The sequence below is a fragment of the Bos indicus x Bos taurus genome, chromosome X (assembly GCF_003369695.1).
Source record: "Bos indicus x Bos taurus breed Angus x Brahman F1 hybrid chromosome X, Bos_hybrid_MaternalHap_v2.0, whole genome shotgun sequence".
NCBI lineage: Eukaryota > Metazoa > Chordata > Mammalia > Artiodactyla > Bovidae > Bos > Bos indicus x Bos taurus.
The window spans coordinates 90,665,550-90,687,032 of NC_040105.1; the positions used below are offsets into that span (position 1 = coordinate 90,665,550).

Consider the following 21,483-nt stretch of genomic DNA (forward strand, 5'->3'; position numbering starts at 1 on the left):
TGGGTTCTATCCCTGGTCAGAGAAGATTCCACATGCTGCAGAGCAACTAAGCCCATGTGCTGCAACTTCTGAGCCCATCCTCTAGGGCCCATGAACTGCAACTACTGAGTCTGTGTGTCATAACTATGAAGCTCATGGGCCTAGAGTCTGTGCTCCACAACAAGAGAAGTCACTGTAGTGAGAAACTCACACATCATAAGGAAGAGTAGCCCCCACTTGCCACAGCTGGAGAAGGCTCACGTGCAGCAATGAAGAGCCAGTGTGACCAAAAATAAATAATTAAAAATTAAAACAAAAGAAAACCTGCACAGACAGAAAACTAGTTTTTAAAGTATCAGTTTTGGATGAGCAAATCCTTTATAAGAGCTTAGATATATGACAAGATTCAATGCTTTCTGAATGGTGGTATTGGAGAAGACTCTTGAGAGTCTCTTAGACTGCAAGAAGATCCAACCAGACAATCCTAAAGGAAATCAGTTGTCGATATTCATTGGAGGGATTGATGTTGAAGCTGAAACTCCAATACTTTGGCCACCTGATGCGAAGAACTGACTCATTGGAAAAGACTCTGATGCTGGGAAAGATTGAAGGTGGGAGGAGAAGGGGACGACAGAAGATAAGATGATGGGATGGCATCACTAATGTGATGGACATGAGTTTGAGTAGGCTCTGGGAGTTGGTGATGGACAGGGAAGCCTGGTGTGCTGCAGTCCATGGGGTTGCAAAGAGGTGGACACGACTCAGCAACTGAACTGAACTGAGATCTATGACCTTCTAGCTTAAAAGTGACATTATTCTAGCCCAATCAAAAGGATTTCAGATGCTTGTAGTTGAGCTTGGTCTGATAATTTATTATATAATTTTCCTTAGTGAGGGAAACAGTACATGTGGCAAAAAAAAATCAGTTTGTTTTTCCCTTTGTGATTTTGACTGCTGAGCGTTCCAATAGGCAAAATAGAGGGCGGGAGGGCAGAGGACTAAATCTGTGACAGATGGAATGATGTGGAAATGATGTGCCGTGGAGAGACTTGTGCTGATGTACTGGATATTCAAATCACTCAATCGATGCTAATCCAAGTCTCTTTAAAGTCCAATATGTGAGAGGCAATAGAATATTTAACAAAATTATCCTTTGCTTTCAGATTTGTTTTGTCTATATTTTCATATTTTCCTAAGATCTGGACAGTAGGCCAGTCAAGAAAATAAAGGGAACGTGTAAGCTCTGTTTCTATTTTGTGATGGCTTACTTTTGTTCTAAATGATGAATAAATAAAGTGGAGAGTCAAGATCCAATTTCTAGTCTCAATACTCTTAATGTATTAAAAACTGGCATAAAATAAAAGGAAATTTCCCATCTTAATCTTTCGAGTTTGCTTCCCAATCAGTAGAACAGTGTCTGTCTGATCAATAGGTAGTGGCTGCTTGAAGTACCACGTGAAAAAATGATCCAGGGCCACATGTAGGACAGTCTGAAAGAGTGACTTGATAGATGAATATGTGCTGTCACACTCACCAGTTGCTTGAAAAGGGAAAGGGAAAAAAGAAGCACACACATTGTATACTGGTTATTCAAAATGCACTTTTTATTCACTTTAACACAGACGATTTTTTTTGTACAGTTGAAACAAAATATCTGATACACAATTTTGAGTTTTTAGCAGCACCTGCAACAAGAGGATTGTGGAATACCTCAGGGTACAATAGAGATGGCTGAGGCAGGCACAAATTAACCTGAAATTCATCAGTTCACTGAAGATATATGAAAACTGAGGCCCCCTGAATGTTAGCCCAATACATGAAAATAAATTAAGAGATATTCTGTATGATGTTTTAACGGACCGTTGAAAACAGTATAGTTTCAATTAGAAACATCTTGTTCCAAAAAATCCAGTGTTCATGAAAAAAACACCTACTGAAAATATTGCACTGCACATTCTAGAGTACACAATTTTCTATATGCACAGTTCCTGGTACTCACAGATTTCAGCCTTTGGTGTTTTTTATTTTTATTTTTTTTAATCTTAACCAAACGCTATGTCAGCACCCCACTAAGTATTACTCACCAAAATGCCACCACTTTTTGTCACTTAATATTAAGTGTTTTTGTTAATATATTATGTAGTGATTTGGTAGGAAAAAACTGGTATGGCTAAGAGAAAAGGGGCTTCAACTGACCTGCCAATAAAATTAACACTTGTCTTGGATGGACAGGAGGCCTATGAATGGGATACCCAAGTAGTTTTTATTTTTTTGCTTAGATGATCACGTGCCATTCTCATAGTGACAAGTACTTTTGTGAGTGGATGGAGGTCTTTATGAAGGCCTGAGATCTACAAGTAGAAACTATTATAAGCTGAGTGCAAGTAGAAAGAGAAGGCCTCAGGTCTCATGCACTGAAAAACAATTAGCAATTAACAGTTCTGATGTACAGATTTTCACTCTAACATGATTGTAGCAAAATGATCATAGTACTTGGAAACCAGTGTGGCTGGCTATAGGCATAGGCAGGATAGGGACCAATACTTAAGAGCTGTGGGGTCCCAGTTCTGGCTTCGACTTCTGGCATCAAAGTTAGTTAGACAATGGGGTCAGGACCATATTTATATTGGAAATACTGAGTATGACTGGATTAAAATATCATCTTCCACTTATCAATGTTGCCAAAAAGTCCCAGAGCTCTTAAAGCACATAAGGTCCCACTTGTAAGGCTGATTCCATATGTGGCTACATTGGAGAGTTCTAGGCTATATTCCTGTGAAAGCTCCGGCCCCCTTCCCGACCTAGGTCTTTTTTGCGGTCATTTTTAACTGTCCCTCACTACCTTGGGTCACTATTTTATCATTGATGTTGTAAAAGTACAGATTAAAAGCTATGCAGGACAAATAAATCAACTGACAAGAACTAGACTGCATATTTATAATAAAGTATATAGCTGGCAGTCATGGTAATCAAACTCTGACAAACTGTTTTTGTATTTTAATATGGTATCCTCAGGATGTTTATATTGGGCATGTAATGATTACTTGGAGTTCAAGAATTTTTCCTGACATAGTGCAAAAGCAAAAGAAAGAGCTATGTAGTTGCTGTTAAAGGCTGATCCCAGAATAGTCCGAGAAATTTTAAAGTCCCTTTCCATAGTCGTAGCTGTTGTCTTAAGATATATCTAACTATAACATGGCACTTAAATGTAGTTTGTAGCTCATAGATTCCTAGAACTTAGAGCTGAAAGAGACCTTAAACCAAACATCTAGCCAGTAAAGAAATTCTTTTTATGGTATTTTAACAGATGGTCATCTAGCATCTTGAATATTTTCACTGGAAGAGGGTTCACTATTAAGGCAGACCATTCCACTACTGGACAACTCTAATTATGAGTTCATTCTAATGCTGGGTTAAAGCATGTTCTCTTGTTACTTTCAACATCCTAGTTTGGCCAGCTGAACATGCAGTGCAACATACAATAAATCAGTTCCTTCTTCTACAATAAATATTCGAGTTAAGGTACCTTATGAGAAAAGCCCAGTATCCTCGAATCTGTTCTGAAGGCTTCTCTGAGAGCACAGTATGGTAGACCAAAGGACCATCACAATTATGAGCAGAGTGCACTGGATTCAAAGCCGTATACTAAGCAGCATTGCTAGATAAGAGGTTGTCAGAGAAGCAACACCCCTGTGCAGCGGAAATAAAATCAGACCAGCCATCTATTTGCAAGGGTGGTTGGCATAATGAAGCATAATCCATTCACAAGGACCCTGTTACTTCAAATACAATGAGTGTAATAAATTTCCAGAGTCATTAGTGTATCTCTTATCGAGATGGCATTTTTTTAAAGCTCAGATGGGAGCAAACCATACACAAGTGTTTAAATGAGGCAGTGTACATCATTATATTTTGCACTCTTAATCTTTACCACCTCTTTATAATTCATTCAAGCTTAGGACATCCTAGTTTGCATTATTGTGTTTATTGTAGTACATCTCAGAGTCTTATTTTTTTTCCCCTTTGGCAGACATGTCAGAAACTGCTTGGCAAGTGTCAATGGTGACATTTGTTAGTTGATTAATGGAACGCTTTAAGGGATAGCTGTAGCTCTTTAACTCCTTCATGCGGCTGGTTCTAAGATTAAACTGTGATTTGAAAAATATTTAAATCTGTCAGGACTAAAGTTTTCTGAAATGTCCTGATACACACAAGAAGGAAATAGCAGAAATTACACAAAATACAGTTGGCTTGATAAAGCTTTTTTTTCTTTAAATCACTCTACAACTTCAACTTGAAAGGCTCTGGTTCACATCAGAAACTTATCTCTTATCCTTTTGTATGTGTGTGCACTAATAGAGGGGCACAGTGAATCTCACACTACTGACTGATCAATTTGGGGCACATTTTAAAACAGCTTCCTACTTTTAACAGCATGAAGATCCTGCTTTGGAACCACTGTTCAAGTCAATAGTGTGACCTAACATGCAATGCTCCAGTTGTTCCTCTACAGCCAACACCTGTCTGACAGCTTCTTCAAAGGCCACTGTCACATTAGTATCATCTTTGGCACTTGTTTCTAGATAAGGGTAATCTCCATTCTCCATGCACCAGGACTGCGCCTCCTCAGTAGTCACTTGCCTATCCTCTTTGTCTACTTTGTTCCCCAGAACTACAAAGGGGAAGTGCTCAGGGTCTTTCACATCTGCGTAGTAGATGAATTCTTTCTGCCAATTACCCAGGTTCTCAAAGCTCTGCCGGTCATCCACGCTGAAGGTCAAGAGGCAGCAGTCTGCTCCCCTGTAGAAGGGTGTCCTAAGGCTCTTGAAACGTTCCTGCCCTGCAGTGTCCCAGATCTGGAGAGTTACAAAACGTCCATCTACCTCCAAATCTCGATTTAAGAACTCTACCCCTATGGTGTGAAAAGCCTGGGAGTCAAATTTATTGGTTACATAACGGTTCATGAGTGAGCTTTTCCCAACTCCACCGTCACCCAAGAGAATGACCTTTAAGAGCAGGGATTTCCCACTCATTGTTGCAGCACCAGATGGAGAAGAGTTTATAACCAAGAGATCCTGAAAATAAAAGAAAAAGTAGGAGGGAAAACAGTTAAACCTGAAACTGAAATCAACTTCATAGTAAATCAATTTCTTCTGAATTATGAGGCCTTCTTATTTACCTTTTCTCTTATTTCATGTTCATTAAATGATATAGTATAGCAGAAGGAATAAAATTCTTTTTTGTATAAGGGAGAAAATAGGTCTTGTTTTTCTGAAGTCTCTTGCCTGTGTCAGGAAAAATGGCTGAATGCCATGGATAAATGGACTAGCAGATGGTGCTATAATCTGGTTCAGTTCTGACCCTATTCTAGGGAGAAACCCTAAAACAGGAATGCTACTCAAATGTGTAACATCTTAGCTTCTGGTTTGGACAATTCCAAACAAGAGGCAAAGAGTATGAAATTGATTAGAGGGGTCTGAAGTCTGTTCCTGACGGACCCAAGAACAACTGAGGAGAGAAAGCTGTGTAGGCTGGAATCTTGATTTTGTTAGTAGAGGTTTTGGTTAGGATTACATTGGACCCCAGAACTTGGGAAAGAGAAAAAGACTAGCTTTCTTCAGGAATTTGCCCCATTATATTAATACTTGCATTGTTATGGATACCCTCACAAGTAAAGGATCTTCCATAATCTTTTCTTCATGGAACAATGGTACTCAAGTTGATGATTGTAGACTGATATTATTATAAACAGCTATCATTAAGGAAGAGAATCTTGGATAGCTTATTAAATTCTGGATTTAGGTTCTAATTCCATAATGACACCAATGAAAACATACTGTAAACTCTAAACAGCTAATGATTATACAGTATCTTTATTGTTACCTCCACATGTCTATACATGGACTATCTAGAACACATCTTAAAAAGATCAAATGTTTACTGAACATTTGTACTAGAGTCTGTCAGGTTCTTTCAAATTAGGTCCATTGTGGAAACTCAACAATGATGATGTTTGCTGCTGCTGCTGCTGCTAAGTCGCTTCAGTCGTGTCCGACTCTGTGCGACCCCATAGACGGCAGCCCACCCACCAGGCTCCCCCGTCCCTGGGATTCTCCAGGAAGAACACTGGAGTGGGTTGCCATTTCCTTCTCCAGTGCATGAAAGTGAAAAGTGAAGTCGCTCAGTCGTGTCCGACTCTTAGCGACCCCATGGACTGCAGCCTACCAGGCTCCTCCGTCCATGGGATTTTCCAGGCAAGAGTACTGGAGTGGGGTGCCATCACCTTCTCCGTGACGATGTTTATTGGGTGTTATTTATAAAGGTGACCCAAATAGATGAAAACTAATCACTCCTCAAAAGAGCACTTGTTATATCTCATATTTACACTTAGGTGATGATAATATTGCATATATATACTGCATACAGAATTTGTAGTGACAAATAAAATAATTAGCGTACAAAAAATTTTGAAATAACACTAAGAAATGAACACATGCAAAGGAGCACACACATTTGAAATGTAACTTGAAAACCTCAGTAGTCCTTAGAGTTATGTTGTTTTGTAGGTGTACTATGTATTTTTCTAAATATTCATTTTAAGAGATCCAATAAAAACATATAAAACAGATACCTACCCAATTGAGAATAAAATGTAAACCTACCCAGTTGGGTCTTTGTCACAATTTTAGTCTTTTTCTTGTTGTTGTTATATTCTCTCTTTTTATGATTCTAAAAAACAGATTGGGAAACATTATTTTTAAAAATTTATTTAAAAATAAGTTACGGCTATCTATATAGAAATACACTCAAGTCAGGAAAAAGATCAATCTCAATTTACCTACAGAGGATGTTTTTCACAAATATATTTAAGAGTTCAAATGGCTAAAAATGTCTATCATGGACAAAATAATTTTATTGGATGAACATTAACTCTGTCCTAACTTGAATGTACTTTATATGGACTGCAAGGAGATCAAACCATTCAATCCTAAAGGATATCAATCCTAAACATTCATTGGAAGGACTGATGCTGAAGCTCCAATGCTTTGGCTACCTGAATCGAAGAGCCGACTCATTAGGAAAGACCCTGATGCTGGGAAAAATTGAGGGCAGGAGGAGAAGGGGACAACAGAAGACAAAACAATTGGATGGCATCACTGGTTCAGTGGACATGAGTTTGAGCAAGCCGTGGGAGATGGTGAGGGACAGAGAAGCCAGGTGTGCTGCAGTCCATGGGGTCGCAAGGAGTTGGACATGGCTGAACGACTGAACAACAACCAAAACTGTTTTACATTGTCTCTCTATTGAACTCTCCACTCAAAGTAAAAGTAAATCAAAGAAAGTAGATGATATTAAGGAAAGGGAAAGTACAGAGGAGTTTAAGATATGTTGAAATTCTAAGTCAGACATGAAACTCCTTCCCTTTGTACCTACCAATGTGCCGATCTCCAAGAAAGTGATTAATGTACTCATCAATCTGCCTGGAGGGTATCTCTGCAATTGATTCCAGAAGATGAGAGAGGAAAAAAATATGTTTGGGGACTCCTTGTTTACCATATGTAGTCTTGGCTAATTTACTAAATTTTGGTTGTCTTAAACACAGGTTTTAGCATTTAACTGGCTTTATTAAATTCAAATACAACTTCATTTAAAATTATAATTAATTAGGGCAAACATCTTATTTCAGCAACATCAAGAGTACTGATCTAAAAAGAAAAAAACAGTTCCTAGTTTGTTGAGTGTTCTAACTGAGGAATTAAGAAGCTTTTAAGAGATCTCCATTGCTTAGCAACCTCATGCTAATTTTTATATTGGTCTGTAGGATAACTTTACAGAGCAGAACTCTGGAACTCTCACTTGAAGGAAGTACTTAGGCACAATACTGACAGTATTAAGGGCCCATGCCAAGTGAGCATCCTTAAGTTCCTAGCAAACAGGTGTTCACATCATTAAACAACTCACTAACTCTACATTTCCGGCTGCTGCAGATAAACTCAAATGACGGGTCAAGGACTGAGTGAATATGGAAACCGAACACTCAGCTCCAGGAATAATGATGAAGTATTAATAACTATCTGAGATAGTGCTGCAATTGCTTGTGCATCCCCTATTTGGTTGTTTGCACACATAACTTCTGGGTGCATAGGCTCTACAGCAGGGAAGAGCAACGTGGTTCAGTGTCAAGTGCACCAGGCTGGTAGCAATCAGGACACAAGAGTCTTCATCACTACTTTCCTACTCATTTCTTTTATGAACTTGGGCAGGTCACTTAATCTTGCTGTGTTCCTTCCTATATAAAAAGAGAACTGATAATACCTATCCTACTTAACTCACAGGATTTGGGAGGAAATGAATAGCTTAAGAAATTTGCAAAGATTTGTAAGCATTTATTGAAATTTTTGGCTTGAGGTTTTCATTCCTCTTGCTCTTCACCTCCTTTCATTCATTGGTGGGGGCCTTGTGACTCCATATTATCTCTTCTCAGAAAGGGCCTGCCAGTGGGAGGATAACACTCCTTCCTTTTCTCTTTCTTCCATATCTGAGAATGTCCTGTTCCCCAAAAGTTTTGATTATCTGCATATACCACAGAATCTTAGCACTGGAGGGACCTTACGGGTCTTCTGGCCCAATACTGCAACTGATGCTTGAGAAAACATTTGAGTGCCTGTTGTGTGCTCTGTTCTTACTAAGGTGATCCTCCACTTTCCTCTGTTGTCTCCAACTCCCCTTTATTTGCTGGAGGTAAAAATGAATACAGTTTAGGCTTATCTCCTTGCCTTCAGTCACTAAGTCCTGCTCATTTTTCCTTGTGATATCCTTTTTCAGTCTTTTACTACTATCTTCATTTTGGTCCACATCTCTTTGTATCTAATCTATTGTGAAAGCTTCTTAGCTCTTGTCTCCCTGCCTCTAGATTCTCCTTACCTAATCCATATACTTTGCAAAGCTTCCATCACTTGAGCACCAACTGGGTGTAGACCCTGTTGGAAATCAAACATGTTTGAGGCAAGGTCTTAACCTCAAGGAGTTTATAATTTGACATATAAGCTTCAGACCTCCTAGTTGACAGTTGAAATAATATTATACTGCCTTATATTGTTAAAAAATCTTTTTTTCCTGCACAACCAAATTCTAAATTTCTGGATCCTAGGGCCCTTGTTTGTATATGTCTTTGAAGTCCCTTTATGTGGCAGCAGAGGGATAATGGATAAGTATGTGTTTATTATTTAGGTAAATACCCCCAGAACTAATGCCTCTGAATTGATGCAAAGATACAATAGATTCACAGTTCTGTAAGACATCCAAATATTATTAGTTATAAGGTGACTAAAGAGCAGAAGTCATGGACTTACCTGGATCACTTTCTAGATGAGACTTAACAGGAATTCCACCTGTTGAAAGTCAGTGGAAATGCTCCAGTTTTCCTCCCTCTCCCCTCACATTTCAAATATATAAATTTCTCAATTTTCAACAAAAACAAGAGCAGAATAATTATCCCCACTTTATGTTTTCAGAGGGTGCTGGCATCATCATCATCATTTGAGTGTGATACCCTTTAGTACATACTTTAAAAGAACTAGCACAGCGTAAAAGTAAATCAAATGATTTTTTTCTTCAGGATATGCCACATATCCTTCAAAGGAGGTAGCATTAAGTAGGCAAGGAAATTCTTGGATAACCCTGAGTGCATTTAGTAGGAAAGTCAAATCCCTTATACATCCCTTAAGGGTCCCTTATTAGTTTAGGATTTGGACTAAAATGTTTATTCTAATTTTGGCCCTATTCAGAGAAAGATCTGCCTTTAAATGACTCAGACATCCCAGAGATACCATTCCCTACTTCACCTACTTCACTCCCCAAAACAGATTAACAAATATTCTCTAAGGATAGTTTATTCACTTTTTTTCCTCCAAATAGGGTCTCAGTCTTGGACAGTAAGGTGAATTAGGAATTGACATGTGATACTCCCTAGCTTTCTTTGTTCTCCCCCTCTTTTGTTACCTTCTGAACCTGTTGTACCTGCACCCATACAGGCTTATTACAATTATTGTATTTAGTTGAGGATGCTTGTGGGTGGGGATGGAGGTGTGTGAGGAGGCAGGACAATGGTAAGAAAGAGGTGAACCTTTGAAAACAGTACATTTCAGTGTGATGATGGAGAGAAAAATAGAAAAGTAAATTGGAAACATCAGTTTGGCTGCCATGAGTAGGATGATGCTCATATCCATAATGCAGATTGTTTGGGAGCAAGTTTTGAGAGAGATGTGTACCACAGGGCTGAAGGTAGGAGGAAGAGAAGCTGAGGAGGGCTAGGCAGTGGGTGAGAGTGGCTGTGGTAGCAATCTGCACGAGGGGGAGGAGCCATAGTTAGAGCTGTGGGGAATGCCCACCTCATGGTGACACATCGGTTGAGACTATTCAACTCACTGTGGATTCCTGGCACAATATTTGGAAATACTACACTGGCGAATTGAGTGGGGCTTTCCTTAATCTACATAAAAATCAATGCAAATAGGAAATGACTGGATCTTTGAGACCCTCTTCTTGAAATGGTATAGATTGTTTCCAATACAACCTGATGCTTGGGGTTGGGAATGGGGGATGGTTCCGCAGCAGGGAAACCCTCTGACGCACTGGATTCATTTGGCAGAGCTAACCAAGTTATCAGCTACATCCATACTCTGAGTCCAAATGCCACAGCTGTCATTGCCACTGAAAAGCTATTTTTACATTTATGCCCATATGTATATCTTACATGCAACTAGAAGGGTCCAAGGTGGAATTTCACCTCTAACCTCTCCTCACAACGACGGCTCTGGGGGCTATGAGCCCGAAGGCAAACTAGAAAGCAATTTGGCACTGTCCCCAGGCCACTTCTTCCTGAGTAGACAGCCTGGAGAAGAATAGGTAAGGTCTGGGTGACATTAAGTAAGCAAGGTACAGGGAAAAGAAGCTTCCTTAGGAGGCTGGGAATGCTGGCATCTCCGTGACAGGGGTCCTGTTAGCATCGAAGACCCAGAAAGTGAAGATGTCACCCATAGGTCCAACTACCTCGGACCCAGATCGTCTCACTTTATCCCCAGCTCTGAGAAGCCTCAGCTGTGGCGCATGCGCACTGAGCCACACCCGCTCCCCACGGAGCCCTGCGCCTCTGCCCGGCTTTGGCAGCTGCTCTGGATTACTCAGCAACGCCCCCCTCCACCATCACCTACCCCCGCCCCTGCAACTCCGACGCCGGCGGCGCCCAGGCCCCTTTCACAAGGTGCAAGTGCCCCCGGGGATCATCCAGACCTCCCTTTCTCCCTCTGCCCCCAGGGGCCCCATCTCCCCGCCTCCCGGGTCCTCGAGCCGCTCAGCCACTCTCGCTGCACCCTCACCGGCATCTTACCCAACACAATGGGAGCGAGGCGGGAGAGGGCCGCGGGGGCCAGGCCGGTGAGCCCTCCGTGCCGGCAATCCGGTTTCGCGGCGACACCGTCACCGCTCCTGCCGCCTCCTCGTCCTCAACGGGGCGGCAAGTGCAGCTTGGACCTCGGTGGCCTGACAGCTGCCGCTCGCGCCCGCCGCTGCCGCCGCGCAGCGTCTCGCGCCCGCGCCCGCCAGAGGAGGGGGCGGGGCCCGCGCCGCCTCCTATCGCCCCTTTCCCGGCGTGGAGGACCCGGGGTAGCCGCCTCCCGCCGTCGCGGGTAGGGAGCACTCTCTGGCTCGCTCACACTTCTTTCAGGCTCAGTGGCCAACCCTGGTTTCCCTTTGTCCTCCTTCCCTCCCATCGCGGATCAGTAGGCACAGCGACAATGGACCCACAAACATTGCTCTGCCACTTAGCTCATCCATAGCCACAGCCCCATTTCTGGCAATTACCTTCGACCTCCTGCACAACTTGGCGACTAAACCATCACCTACCTCATTTACCCTACCTTCAAACCCACTGCTTTTCTCAAGAGGATAGCACATAAACTTAATTATTCTTGTTTAAAATAATTCAGGGAAATACATAATCACGACACATTACTAGGCCCTGTAGCTGGCTACTGCTCATGAAATTCTCATGGCAATCCAAAAGGAAAGGTTCTCATCTGTAGCTCAGGCATAGAAAGCACACTGCCCTTTACCCTTACAGGTTACCATTCTGGAGGGCCACCCTGAGAGTTCCACCTGAGGTTCCTGAGAGTTCCACCTGAGGTTCCCAGAAACGTTACTGGGGTAGAATGCAGTGTTCCAATTGGGCCTATCCACCTACCCAATCACTTCTTTTTGTCTCCTGTGCCCCTCTGGTGTTGTGCTGTACTGTGCTTAGTCGCTCAGTTGTGTCTGACTCCTTGCGACTCCATGGACTGTAACCTGCCAGGCTCTTCTGTCTATGAGGATTCTTCAGGCAAGTTTACTGGAGTGAGTTGCCATGCCCTCCTCCAGGGGATCTTCCTGACTCAGGGATCCAACCCAGGTCTCCCGCATTGCAGGCGGATTCTTTATTGACTGAGCCACCAGGGATGCCCGTTCCCCTCTGGTACCTCCAACTAATTTGTGGTTTTTTTTTTCACCTGAAATCAAAGGAGTATGGAGCTTCTGGGGTCATTTAGCCTGCATTCCATCTTTGTCAAGCAGATTCATCTCTGAAGCTTCCCCGTTGCCTGATAATCTGTCCCTAATGTGGCACTACACCTCATTCTCCATGTGCTCCCTCAGAGCCTTCAGGCACCCTCCCTCTAGGAAGGCCACACTCTCTCTACCTCTTCCCAAGTTAATCACTCAGTTGAGCCCATAGACCCCAGCTTAAATATCCCTTCCTCAGGGTAACATTTCTCAACCCCAGAATAGAAAAAGTACTCCAATTTATTCTCTTGTAGTCTCCAGTATAGCCTGCTGTACTTTTCTTTGTAATACTTTGCAGTTTATGATGAGTTTTTTTTAACTTTAAAATTTTAATTGGCATATAGTTTATATACAATATTGTATAAGTTACAGGTGTACAACATAGTGATTCACAATTTTATACTCCATTTAGAGTTATTATAAAATACTGGTTAAATTCCCCATATTGTACAATATATTCTTGTAGCTTATTTTATACATAATAGTTGCATCTCTTAGTCCCTTACCCCTATCTTGGCGCTTCCCCCTTCCCTCTCCCCACTGGTAACCAATACTATGTTCTCTTTATCTGTGTGTCTGTTTCTTTTATTATATTCACTGGTTTGTTTTATTTTTTATATTCCACATATAAGTGATGTCATACGGTGTTTGTCTGTCTCTGTCTGACATTTCACTTAGCATAATACCCTCCAAGTCCATCCATGTGTGGGTGCTCAGTTGCTTCAGTCGTGTCCAACTCTTTGCAAACCTACGGACTGTAGCCCACCAGGTTCCTTGGTCCATGGGATTTTCCAGGCAAGAATACTAGACTTGGTTGTCATGCCCTTCTCCAAGGGTGCATGCATCTTTTCAAATTAGTATTTTCATTTTTTTCGGATATATGCCCAGGAGTGGAATTGCTAGGTCATATGATAGTTATATTTTTAGTTTTTTGAGAAACCCCCGTACTGTTTTCCACAGTGGCTGCACCAATTTACATTCCCACCAACAATGGATGAGGGTTCCCTTTTCTCCACATCTTTGCCAATATTTGTCATTTGTATTCTTTTTGATGATAGCCATTCTGTCAGGTATGACCCATATCAAATCCCTTATGATTATACAGTGGAAGTGAGAAATAGATTTAAGGGTCTAGATCTGATAGACAGAGTGCCTGATGAACTATGGATGGAGGTTCATGACATTGTACAGGAGACAGGGATCAAGAGCATCCCCATGGAAAAGAAATGCAAAAAAGCAAAATGGGTGTCTGGGGAGGCCTTACAAATAGCTGTGAAAAGAAGAGAAGCAAAAAGCAAAGGAGAAAAGGAAAGATATAAGCATCTGAATGCAGAGTTCCGAAGAATAGCAAGGAGATATAAGAAAGCCTTCCTCAGCGATCAATGCAAAGAAATAGAAGAAAACAACAGAATGGGAAAGACCAGAGATCTCTTCAAGAAAATTAGAGATACCAAGGGAACATTTCATGCAAAGATGGGCTCAATAAAAGACATAAATGGTATGGACCTAACAGAAGCAGAAGATATTAAGAAGAGGTGGCAAGAATACACAGCAGAACTGTACAAAAAAGATCTTCATAACCCAGATAATCACAATGGTATGATCACTCACCTAGAGCCAGACATCCTGGAATGTGAAGTCAAGTTGGCCTTAGAAAGCATCACTACGAACAAAGCTAGTGGAGGTGATGGAATTCCAGTTGAGCTATTTCAAATCCTGAAAGACAATGCTGTGAAAGTGCTGCACTCAATATGCCAGCTAATTTGGAAAACTCAGCAGTGGCCACAGGACTGGAAAAGGTCAGTTTTCATTCCAATCCCAAAGAAAGGCAATGCCAAAGAATGCTCAAACTACCGCACCATTGCACTCATCTCACATGCTAGGAAAGTAATGCTCAAAATTCTCCAAGCCAGGCTTCAGGAATACATGAACCGTGAAGTTACAGATGTTCAAGCTGGTTTTAGAAAAGGCAGAGGAACCAGAGATCAAATTGCCAACATCCGCTGGATCATGGAAAAGGCAAGAGAGTTCCAGAAAAACATCTATTTCTGCTTTATTGACTATGCCAAAGCCTTTGACTGTGTGGATCACAATAAACTGTGGAAAATTCTGAAAGAGATGGGAATACCAGACCACCTGACCTGCCTCTTATGAAACCTGTATTCAGGTCAGGAAGCAACAGCTAGACCTGGACATGGAACAACAGACTGGTTCCAAATAGGAAAAGGAGTACGTCAAGGCTGTATATTGTCACCCTGGTTATTTAACTTATATGCAGAGTACATCATGAGAAATGCTGCGCTGGAAGAAGCACAAGCTGGAATCAAGGTTGCCAGGAGAAATCTCAATAACCACAGATATGCAGATACCACCACCCTGTGGCAGAAAGTGAAGAGGAACTAAAGAGACTCTTGATGAAAGTGAAAGAGGAGAGTGAAAAAGTTGGCTTAAAGCTCAACATTCAGAAAACTAAGATCATGGCATCTGGTCCCATCACTTCATGGCAAATAGATGGGGAAACAGTGGAAACAGTGACTGACTTTATTTTTCTGGGCTCCAAAATCACTGCAGATGATGATTGCAGCCATGAAACTAAAAGACACTTACTCCTTGGAAGGAAAGTTATGACCAACCTAGATAGCATATTGAAAAGCAGAGACATTAGTTTGTCAACAAAGGTCTGTCTAGTCAAGGCTATGGTTTTTCCTGTGGTCATGTATGGATGTGAGAGTTGGACTGTGAAGAAGGCTGAGCACCAAAAAATTGATGCTTTTGAACTGTGGTGTTGGAGAAGACTCTTGAGAGTCCCTTGGACTGCAAGGAGATCCAACCAGTCCATTCTAAAGGAGATCCATCCTGGGTGTTCTTTGGAAGGAATGACACTAAAGCTGAAACTCCAGTACTTTGGCCACCTCATGGGAAGAGTTGACTCATTGGAAAAGCCTCTGATGCTGGGAGGGATAGGGGGAAGGAGGAGAAGAGGATGACAGAGGATGAGATGGCTGGATGGCATCACCAACTCGATGGACGTGAGTTTGAGTGAACTCCAGGAGTTGGTGATGGACAGGGAGGCCTGGTGTGCTGCAGTTCATGGGGTCACAAAGAGTTGGACACAACTGAGTGACTGAACTGAACTGATTCTGATAGGTGTGACATGATATCTCATTGTGGTTCTAATTTGTATTTCTTTGACAATTAATGATATTGAGCATCTTTTCATGTGCTTGTTGGTCACCTAAATGTCCTCTTTGTAAAAATGTTTATTCAGGACTTCTGGCCATTTTTGGATTGGGTTACTTGATTTTTTTCTGTTGAGTTGTATGAGCTGTTTATATATTTTGGATATTAACCCCTTATCAGTCATATCATTTGCAAATGTTGTCTCTCATTCAGTAGGTTGTCTTTATGAGGAGATATTTAAGTGTATAATTATTTATTTGATACCTGCCTTCCTCCACTGGGCTTCCCTTGTAGCTCAGTCAGTAAATCTGCCTGCAGTACAGGAGACCCGGATTCGATCCCTGGGTTGGGAAGATCCCCTGGAGAAGGAAATGGCAGCCCACTCCAGTCTCCTTGCCCGGAAAATATCATGGACAGAGGAGCCTGGTGGGCTGCAGTCCATGGGGTCGCAAAGAGTCGGGCACGACTGAGCGACTAACACTTCCTCCACTAAACTATATTGCACTATAAAGTCAAGAACTGTGACTATGTAGATTCACCATCATATCTGCAGAGCCTAGGGCAATGCTTGTTATATAGGACATGCTCAGAAAATATTTGTTGAATATGAATGTTGTTTCATCAATAGTTATTGTTAAAAAGAAAATGAATGTACTAACTGAATTCCTTGTGCTCCTACTTAAATCAGTCCTGCTCCCTATACAAGCACACTGAAACACTCTTCTGTTGAAGAAGTGCTCACAGTCCTTTAAAGCAATTGCTTTATTCACACATTCTTATCTGTAATATTAATGAAAGAGAACTTTTCAGCATAGGCCCCAATGTATGTATATGTATTTATAGATTTTATACATGTACTACTGTTCATATCTACTTTATATATTCATTATAATACATATACAGTGAAAATATTCCAACACAGAAAATTGAAAAGAATAACAAAAAAATTGTTGGTGTCCCAATGCTTTCTTTCTGCACTGTATTGAACTGTTCGGTGAACTGCTCAAAATAACAGTCCTTCATATTTGAGCAGAGAAGGCAATGGCACCCCACTCCAGTACTCTTGCCTGGAAAATCCCATGGATGGAGGAGCCTGGTAGGCTGCAGTCCATGGGGTCGCTTAGAGTCGGATACGACTGAGTGACTTCACTTTCACTTTTCACTTTGATGCATTGGAGAAGGCGATGGCACCCCACTCCAGTACTCTTGCCTGGAAAATCCCAGAGACGGGGGAGCCTGGTGGGCTGCCATCTGTGGGGTTGCACAGAGTCAGACACGACTGAAGCGACTTAGCAGCAGCAGCAGCAGCATATTTGAGTCTCTCATCTTTATGGGAATCTAGTTTATCTTTGTTCTTTTCTCACAGATGCTATTTTCCAACAGTTTAATTATATCTGAAAATCCCAACCCAACCTATTTTCAAATTTTACAGGCCTTTTAATTTCTACAATTGGACACCCAGTTCTGTAGTCAGAAGCTCATAACTGCTGAAGACATTACATATTTGCAGAATGTTGGAATCCTTAGAGGGTAATTAATTAATCCTTAGGCTTAAGCAAAATCCTATGTTAGCCTGAAGTCTCCTAAACAAATCCAATATTAAAAGAGTCTCTAGAGACTATTTGAAAAGCAACTACCATCCACATAGAATAGAAGAAACATGATTACCACTAATCATGAGGGAACAGCACAAAGCAGATAGCTCAAAGTTTCAAAGTTACAGCTGTGGGTTTTGGGACTCTCAGACTGGACTATTCCAAATGATCCATCATTGAGATCTGTCAAACTATGCCCTCCATCAGTGATGCTTCCATGCATAATGAAATAATATAATCCTATCTTTGTAGCATAGTTACACACACATACACACACACACATACACAACTTTTCTATCAAAACTACAATCATACTGTAGTTGGTAGATTGAAGACTAAAGCAAAATTGTCTCTAAATACTGAAGAAAAGGTTACCTTTGGAGAGTGACACACACATGCAAAAATCAGCATTCAGTGTATGAAATCTATTTCATCCAAAAGTGCCCAATCCTGATTCAGTTTTAAATACATTGATATGGGCTTAAAGAAGACATAATTTGAATGTGATTAGTGTAACAGAAAAGCCTGATGTTGTGTCCATAACGTGCTTATGAACAAAAGAGTTTCATGAAGGGGTCAAATCATACTATTTCTCTTCCTGGAGAGTCACAATGCATATTAGAACACTAAAGCGTGTTGAAATCTTGCAAAGAAGAAAGCATTTTTTGAAAACAAAACTTTTGAGACCACAAATCCATTTTGTTTATTGAACAACTGTTAACAGGACTAATATACTTCAAAATCCAAGTTGGCAACTACTGTATTAATTGTACAAAGTTGTAATGTGGTAACAAAACATTAGTAGTAATAGTAGTGTAGTCGTTGAGTTGTGTCTGACTCTTTGTGACCCCATGAACTGTAGCCTGCCAGGCTTCTCTGTCCTTGGGACTCTCCAGGCAAGAATACTAGGATGGGTTGCCATTCCCTTCTCCAGGGGATCTTACCGACCCAGGGATTGAACCCATGTCTCCTGCGTTGCAGCCAGATTCTTTACCATCTGAGCCACCAGGGTTGCCCTAACAGAACATTGGTTTGCCTTAAATATGGATGGTAGTATATATCATCTTGCTTGGCCACCTAGATTGATTTATAGTGGCTTCCTGGATACTTGTGCTATGAAAGATTCTAAGGTGCATATAGCTCAGTATAAAAGAGTGATTAGTTAGTGGTGACTACCATAGATGAGGCAATGTGTTTGCCATCCTTGGCCTAGAGTATTTACATGGCAGCTATACATTCCAGATTTCCAGATACATCCAATTTTAAGCATTTTCTTCTGTTGTTCCCATATTTGCAATACTTATGGGACCATCTGATGTTTTATTCAGAAAATATAGTAACATAGATTGTAAAAGGAAACTGGGATATAAGAATTTGTCAATATTTACCTATCATTTGTCCAAAAGCAAGTCACTGGATCTGGTGACACAGTAAAATTTTTATCACTTGGCATGTGAATAATCTTGCAGAATTGGGATGTTTTGCCAGGTTTTCCATAGCCTGAAGGAAGGATCTGTGAAGATAATCCAATTATTGAAAACATTAGTATGAACTCAGTATTATTATTTTTAAACTGTATGTATTTTCAAGCTCTGCTCACTAAAAACATTTCAAAACAATGTAAATGCTAAAGAGCACCACTAGTGCCCAGATTGAGATTCTAAATTTCATTTACCAATGAAAGGAATCAGGGTTTCTTAGAGAAATGGCTGATTCTAGGTCTGCGGCAAGATATGTCCAATGAACTTGGAATATCTTGCCACACCAGATAGCAAAGAAGTTGTGGAGGCTGTGAGATACTAGAAAATATGTTTTGGCCTCTGTTCCTAATTCCTGGAACAGAACGCCTAAAGCCATTGTAAATTCTTGAGTGGTAAGAATGCTATCTTTCGTTCTAATATTTGGTCTTTGACCCTGGTTCCTGAATAGGCTCCTAAATCCCTTAGAATTTATTGAGTGATTGGAGTATCTTTTGTTCTAATGAGGCAACTCTGGGTGGGTTCTTGTATAGCTCCTGGATGGGGGCTGATCTCCAGAAAGACCAAGCTATAACTAGAAGCTTGGAGTATCAGCCCCATCCTCCACTTCTCTAGAGATGGGAGAGGGACTAGAAATGGAGTTAGTAACTGATCATGCTTATGTAAAGAAGCATCCATAAAAATACCCCAAATTACGGGGTTTGGTGGTCTTCCAGGTTGATGAACACATCCACATATGGGAGAGTAATGCACTCCAACTCCACAGGGACAGAGCTCCTCCGTTCAGGAGCCTCCCAGACCTTGCCTTATGTATCTCTTCTTCTGACTGTTCACTGTATCTTTTTTTTTTTAATCATATCCTCAAATTTAAACTGGTAAACTTAAGTGTTCCCCTGAGTTCTATGAGCTGCTCTAACAAATAATAAAATTCAATGAGGAGGAGGTCATGGGAACCTCTATTTTATAGCTGATTGGTCAGAAACAGACAACAGTCTGGACTTATGATTGGCTTTTTCCCTATACAGGTACACTACTAAGGTTGTGCCAAAAGGACTTAGGAGCCAAACCGAAGAGAGTCTCACTGGCCAACATGAAGCAATTTGAGCATCAGTAAACACAATAATTGGCTTCCGGGTGGTATAGTGGTAAATAATCCACCTGCCAATTCAGAAGATGCAAGAGATGCAGGTTTGATCCCTGGGTTGGGTAGATCCCCTGGAGTAGGAAATGACAATCCATTCCAGTATTCTTGCCTTGGAAATCCCATGGACAGAGGAGCCTGGCAGGCTACAGTCCATGAGGTTGCAAAGAGTCAGTCAGACACGACTGACCATGCATAGTACAGCAGTAAACACTAACTACAGTGGATTGTAATGTATCAAATGTGTTTACATGAATGAATTCAGGATGATGCTTAAAAATGTAACTGGTCAAAAAATGTCAACAAAAAACTGGTCAACTTGGAGAAAGTTATGAAACCAGCTCATTATTTTAAAACTGGTAAGCAAAATAAAGAATCTAATGTTTAACCTGCCTTTCTAATATACATTCTTTCTCTGTGAAACCAAATAGTTCATTAGAAAGTGTTTCAGTAGAAGATTTCCACCTAATAAATTAAGAAAGAATAATAGAATTTTACAATGGCTAATGAATTAATGGACCTAGGCAGTAATCATCAGTGTCTGCTAATATTAAGAGTAATATCCAAATATCTGACTCAATGGAAAGACAAAGCAGTGTCTACGAAGTATTTTTGATAAAAAATAAAATTTGATCAAGCCTTTAGATATAATTATGAATTTTTAGGAAAAAGGACAAAGATGTTAAATAACATCACAAGAATGTAAGCAAGAACGTGTAAAACAAGTTTAGAGTCAGGATGTTGGAAAGGGGAGCTCTACAGAAAACAGGATGGTTTCTTCAACAAATAAATTGCAAGAGAGAATCTGAAAATTGTATTTAGGAGTAATTTTAAAAAGAAGTGCAAAACTCATACTTCTAAAAACAACAAATGTTGAAAGAAATCAAAAAGATCTAAACAAATGGAAAGACCTCCAATGTTTGTGGATCAGAAGACATAATATTATTAAGATGGTTATACTCTCCAAATTGACTACAAATTCAGTGCAATCCCTATCAGAATTCCTGCTGGTGTTCTGTAGCTATTTACAAGCAGTTCCTAAAATCCATATGAAAATGTTGTAAGTTTACAATTTATTCACTGGCTATCATGAGTTTGGTTAGTATCTATCAGTCTCCTTTCAGGTTCTAGAACCTGGAAAACTAAGGGTACTACCCACATCTTGCCTGTTCACTGCAGCCGTTTTACCTTTTGAAGTTCCCCTTATATAGAAAACTCACTTCCCCCTGCTATCTTCAGAATTCAATATATAGACTCTTGGTTTTGGCAGGGCTATTAGGTAGACTGATTGAATCCACTGATTCCCAAACTTAGCTGCACATCAACATCACTTAGAGGAATTAACAAAAGTATTGATTTCAAGTCCCTGACTTTGAAAGCTCTGCAGTGGGGCCCTCAAATGTATGTTTTTAATAAGTTCCCTGTGTGATTATGATAAGCTGACCCACACACAAGTATTTAGGAACCATGAACATTTTCCAGCCTCTCACCTATATGACTTTACAACCAACTCAAT

At 40.7% G+C, this 21,483-nt stretch overlaps 1 protein-coding gene across 3 annotated transcripts; it reads right to left on the reverse strand.

Annotated features, from left to right (window-relative positions):
- Positions 1–1,559: 1,559 nt before the first annotated feature.
- Positions 1,560–11,553, reverse strand: RAB9B (RAB9B, member RAS oncogene family). Of its 3 annotated transcripts, none has more exons than XM_027534330.1 (3): positions 11,369–11,553; positions 6,615–6,708; positions 1,560–5,054 (listed from the first exon to the last, which is right to left on the reverse strand). In XM_027534330.1, the coding sequence occupies exon 3, from the start codon at positions 5,010–5,012 to the stop codon at positions 4,407–4,409; it is 606 nt and encodes a 201-aa protein (XP_027390131.1). In that variant the 5' UTR covers positions 5,013–5,054; positions 6,615–6,708; positions 11,369–11,553; the 3' UTR covers positions 1,560–4,406. The 3 variants fall into 3 exon arrangements, with proteins under 3 accessions (XP_027390131.1, XP_027390130.1, XP_027390132.1); XM_027534329.1 differs by having other exon boundaries at positions 6,642–6,708; positions 11,369–11,543; XM_027534331.1 differs by lacking the exon at positions 6,615–6,708 and having other exon boundaries at positions 11,369–11,524.
- Positions 11,554–21,483: the final 9,930 nt, after the last annotated feature.

Coding starts and splice junctions, on each gene's coding strand:
- RAB9B (XM_027534330.1), bottom strand. CDS start 5,012: ATGAGTGGGAAATCCCTGCTCTTAAAGGTCATTCTCTTGGGTGACGGT.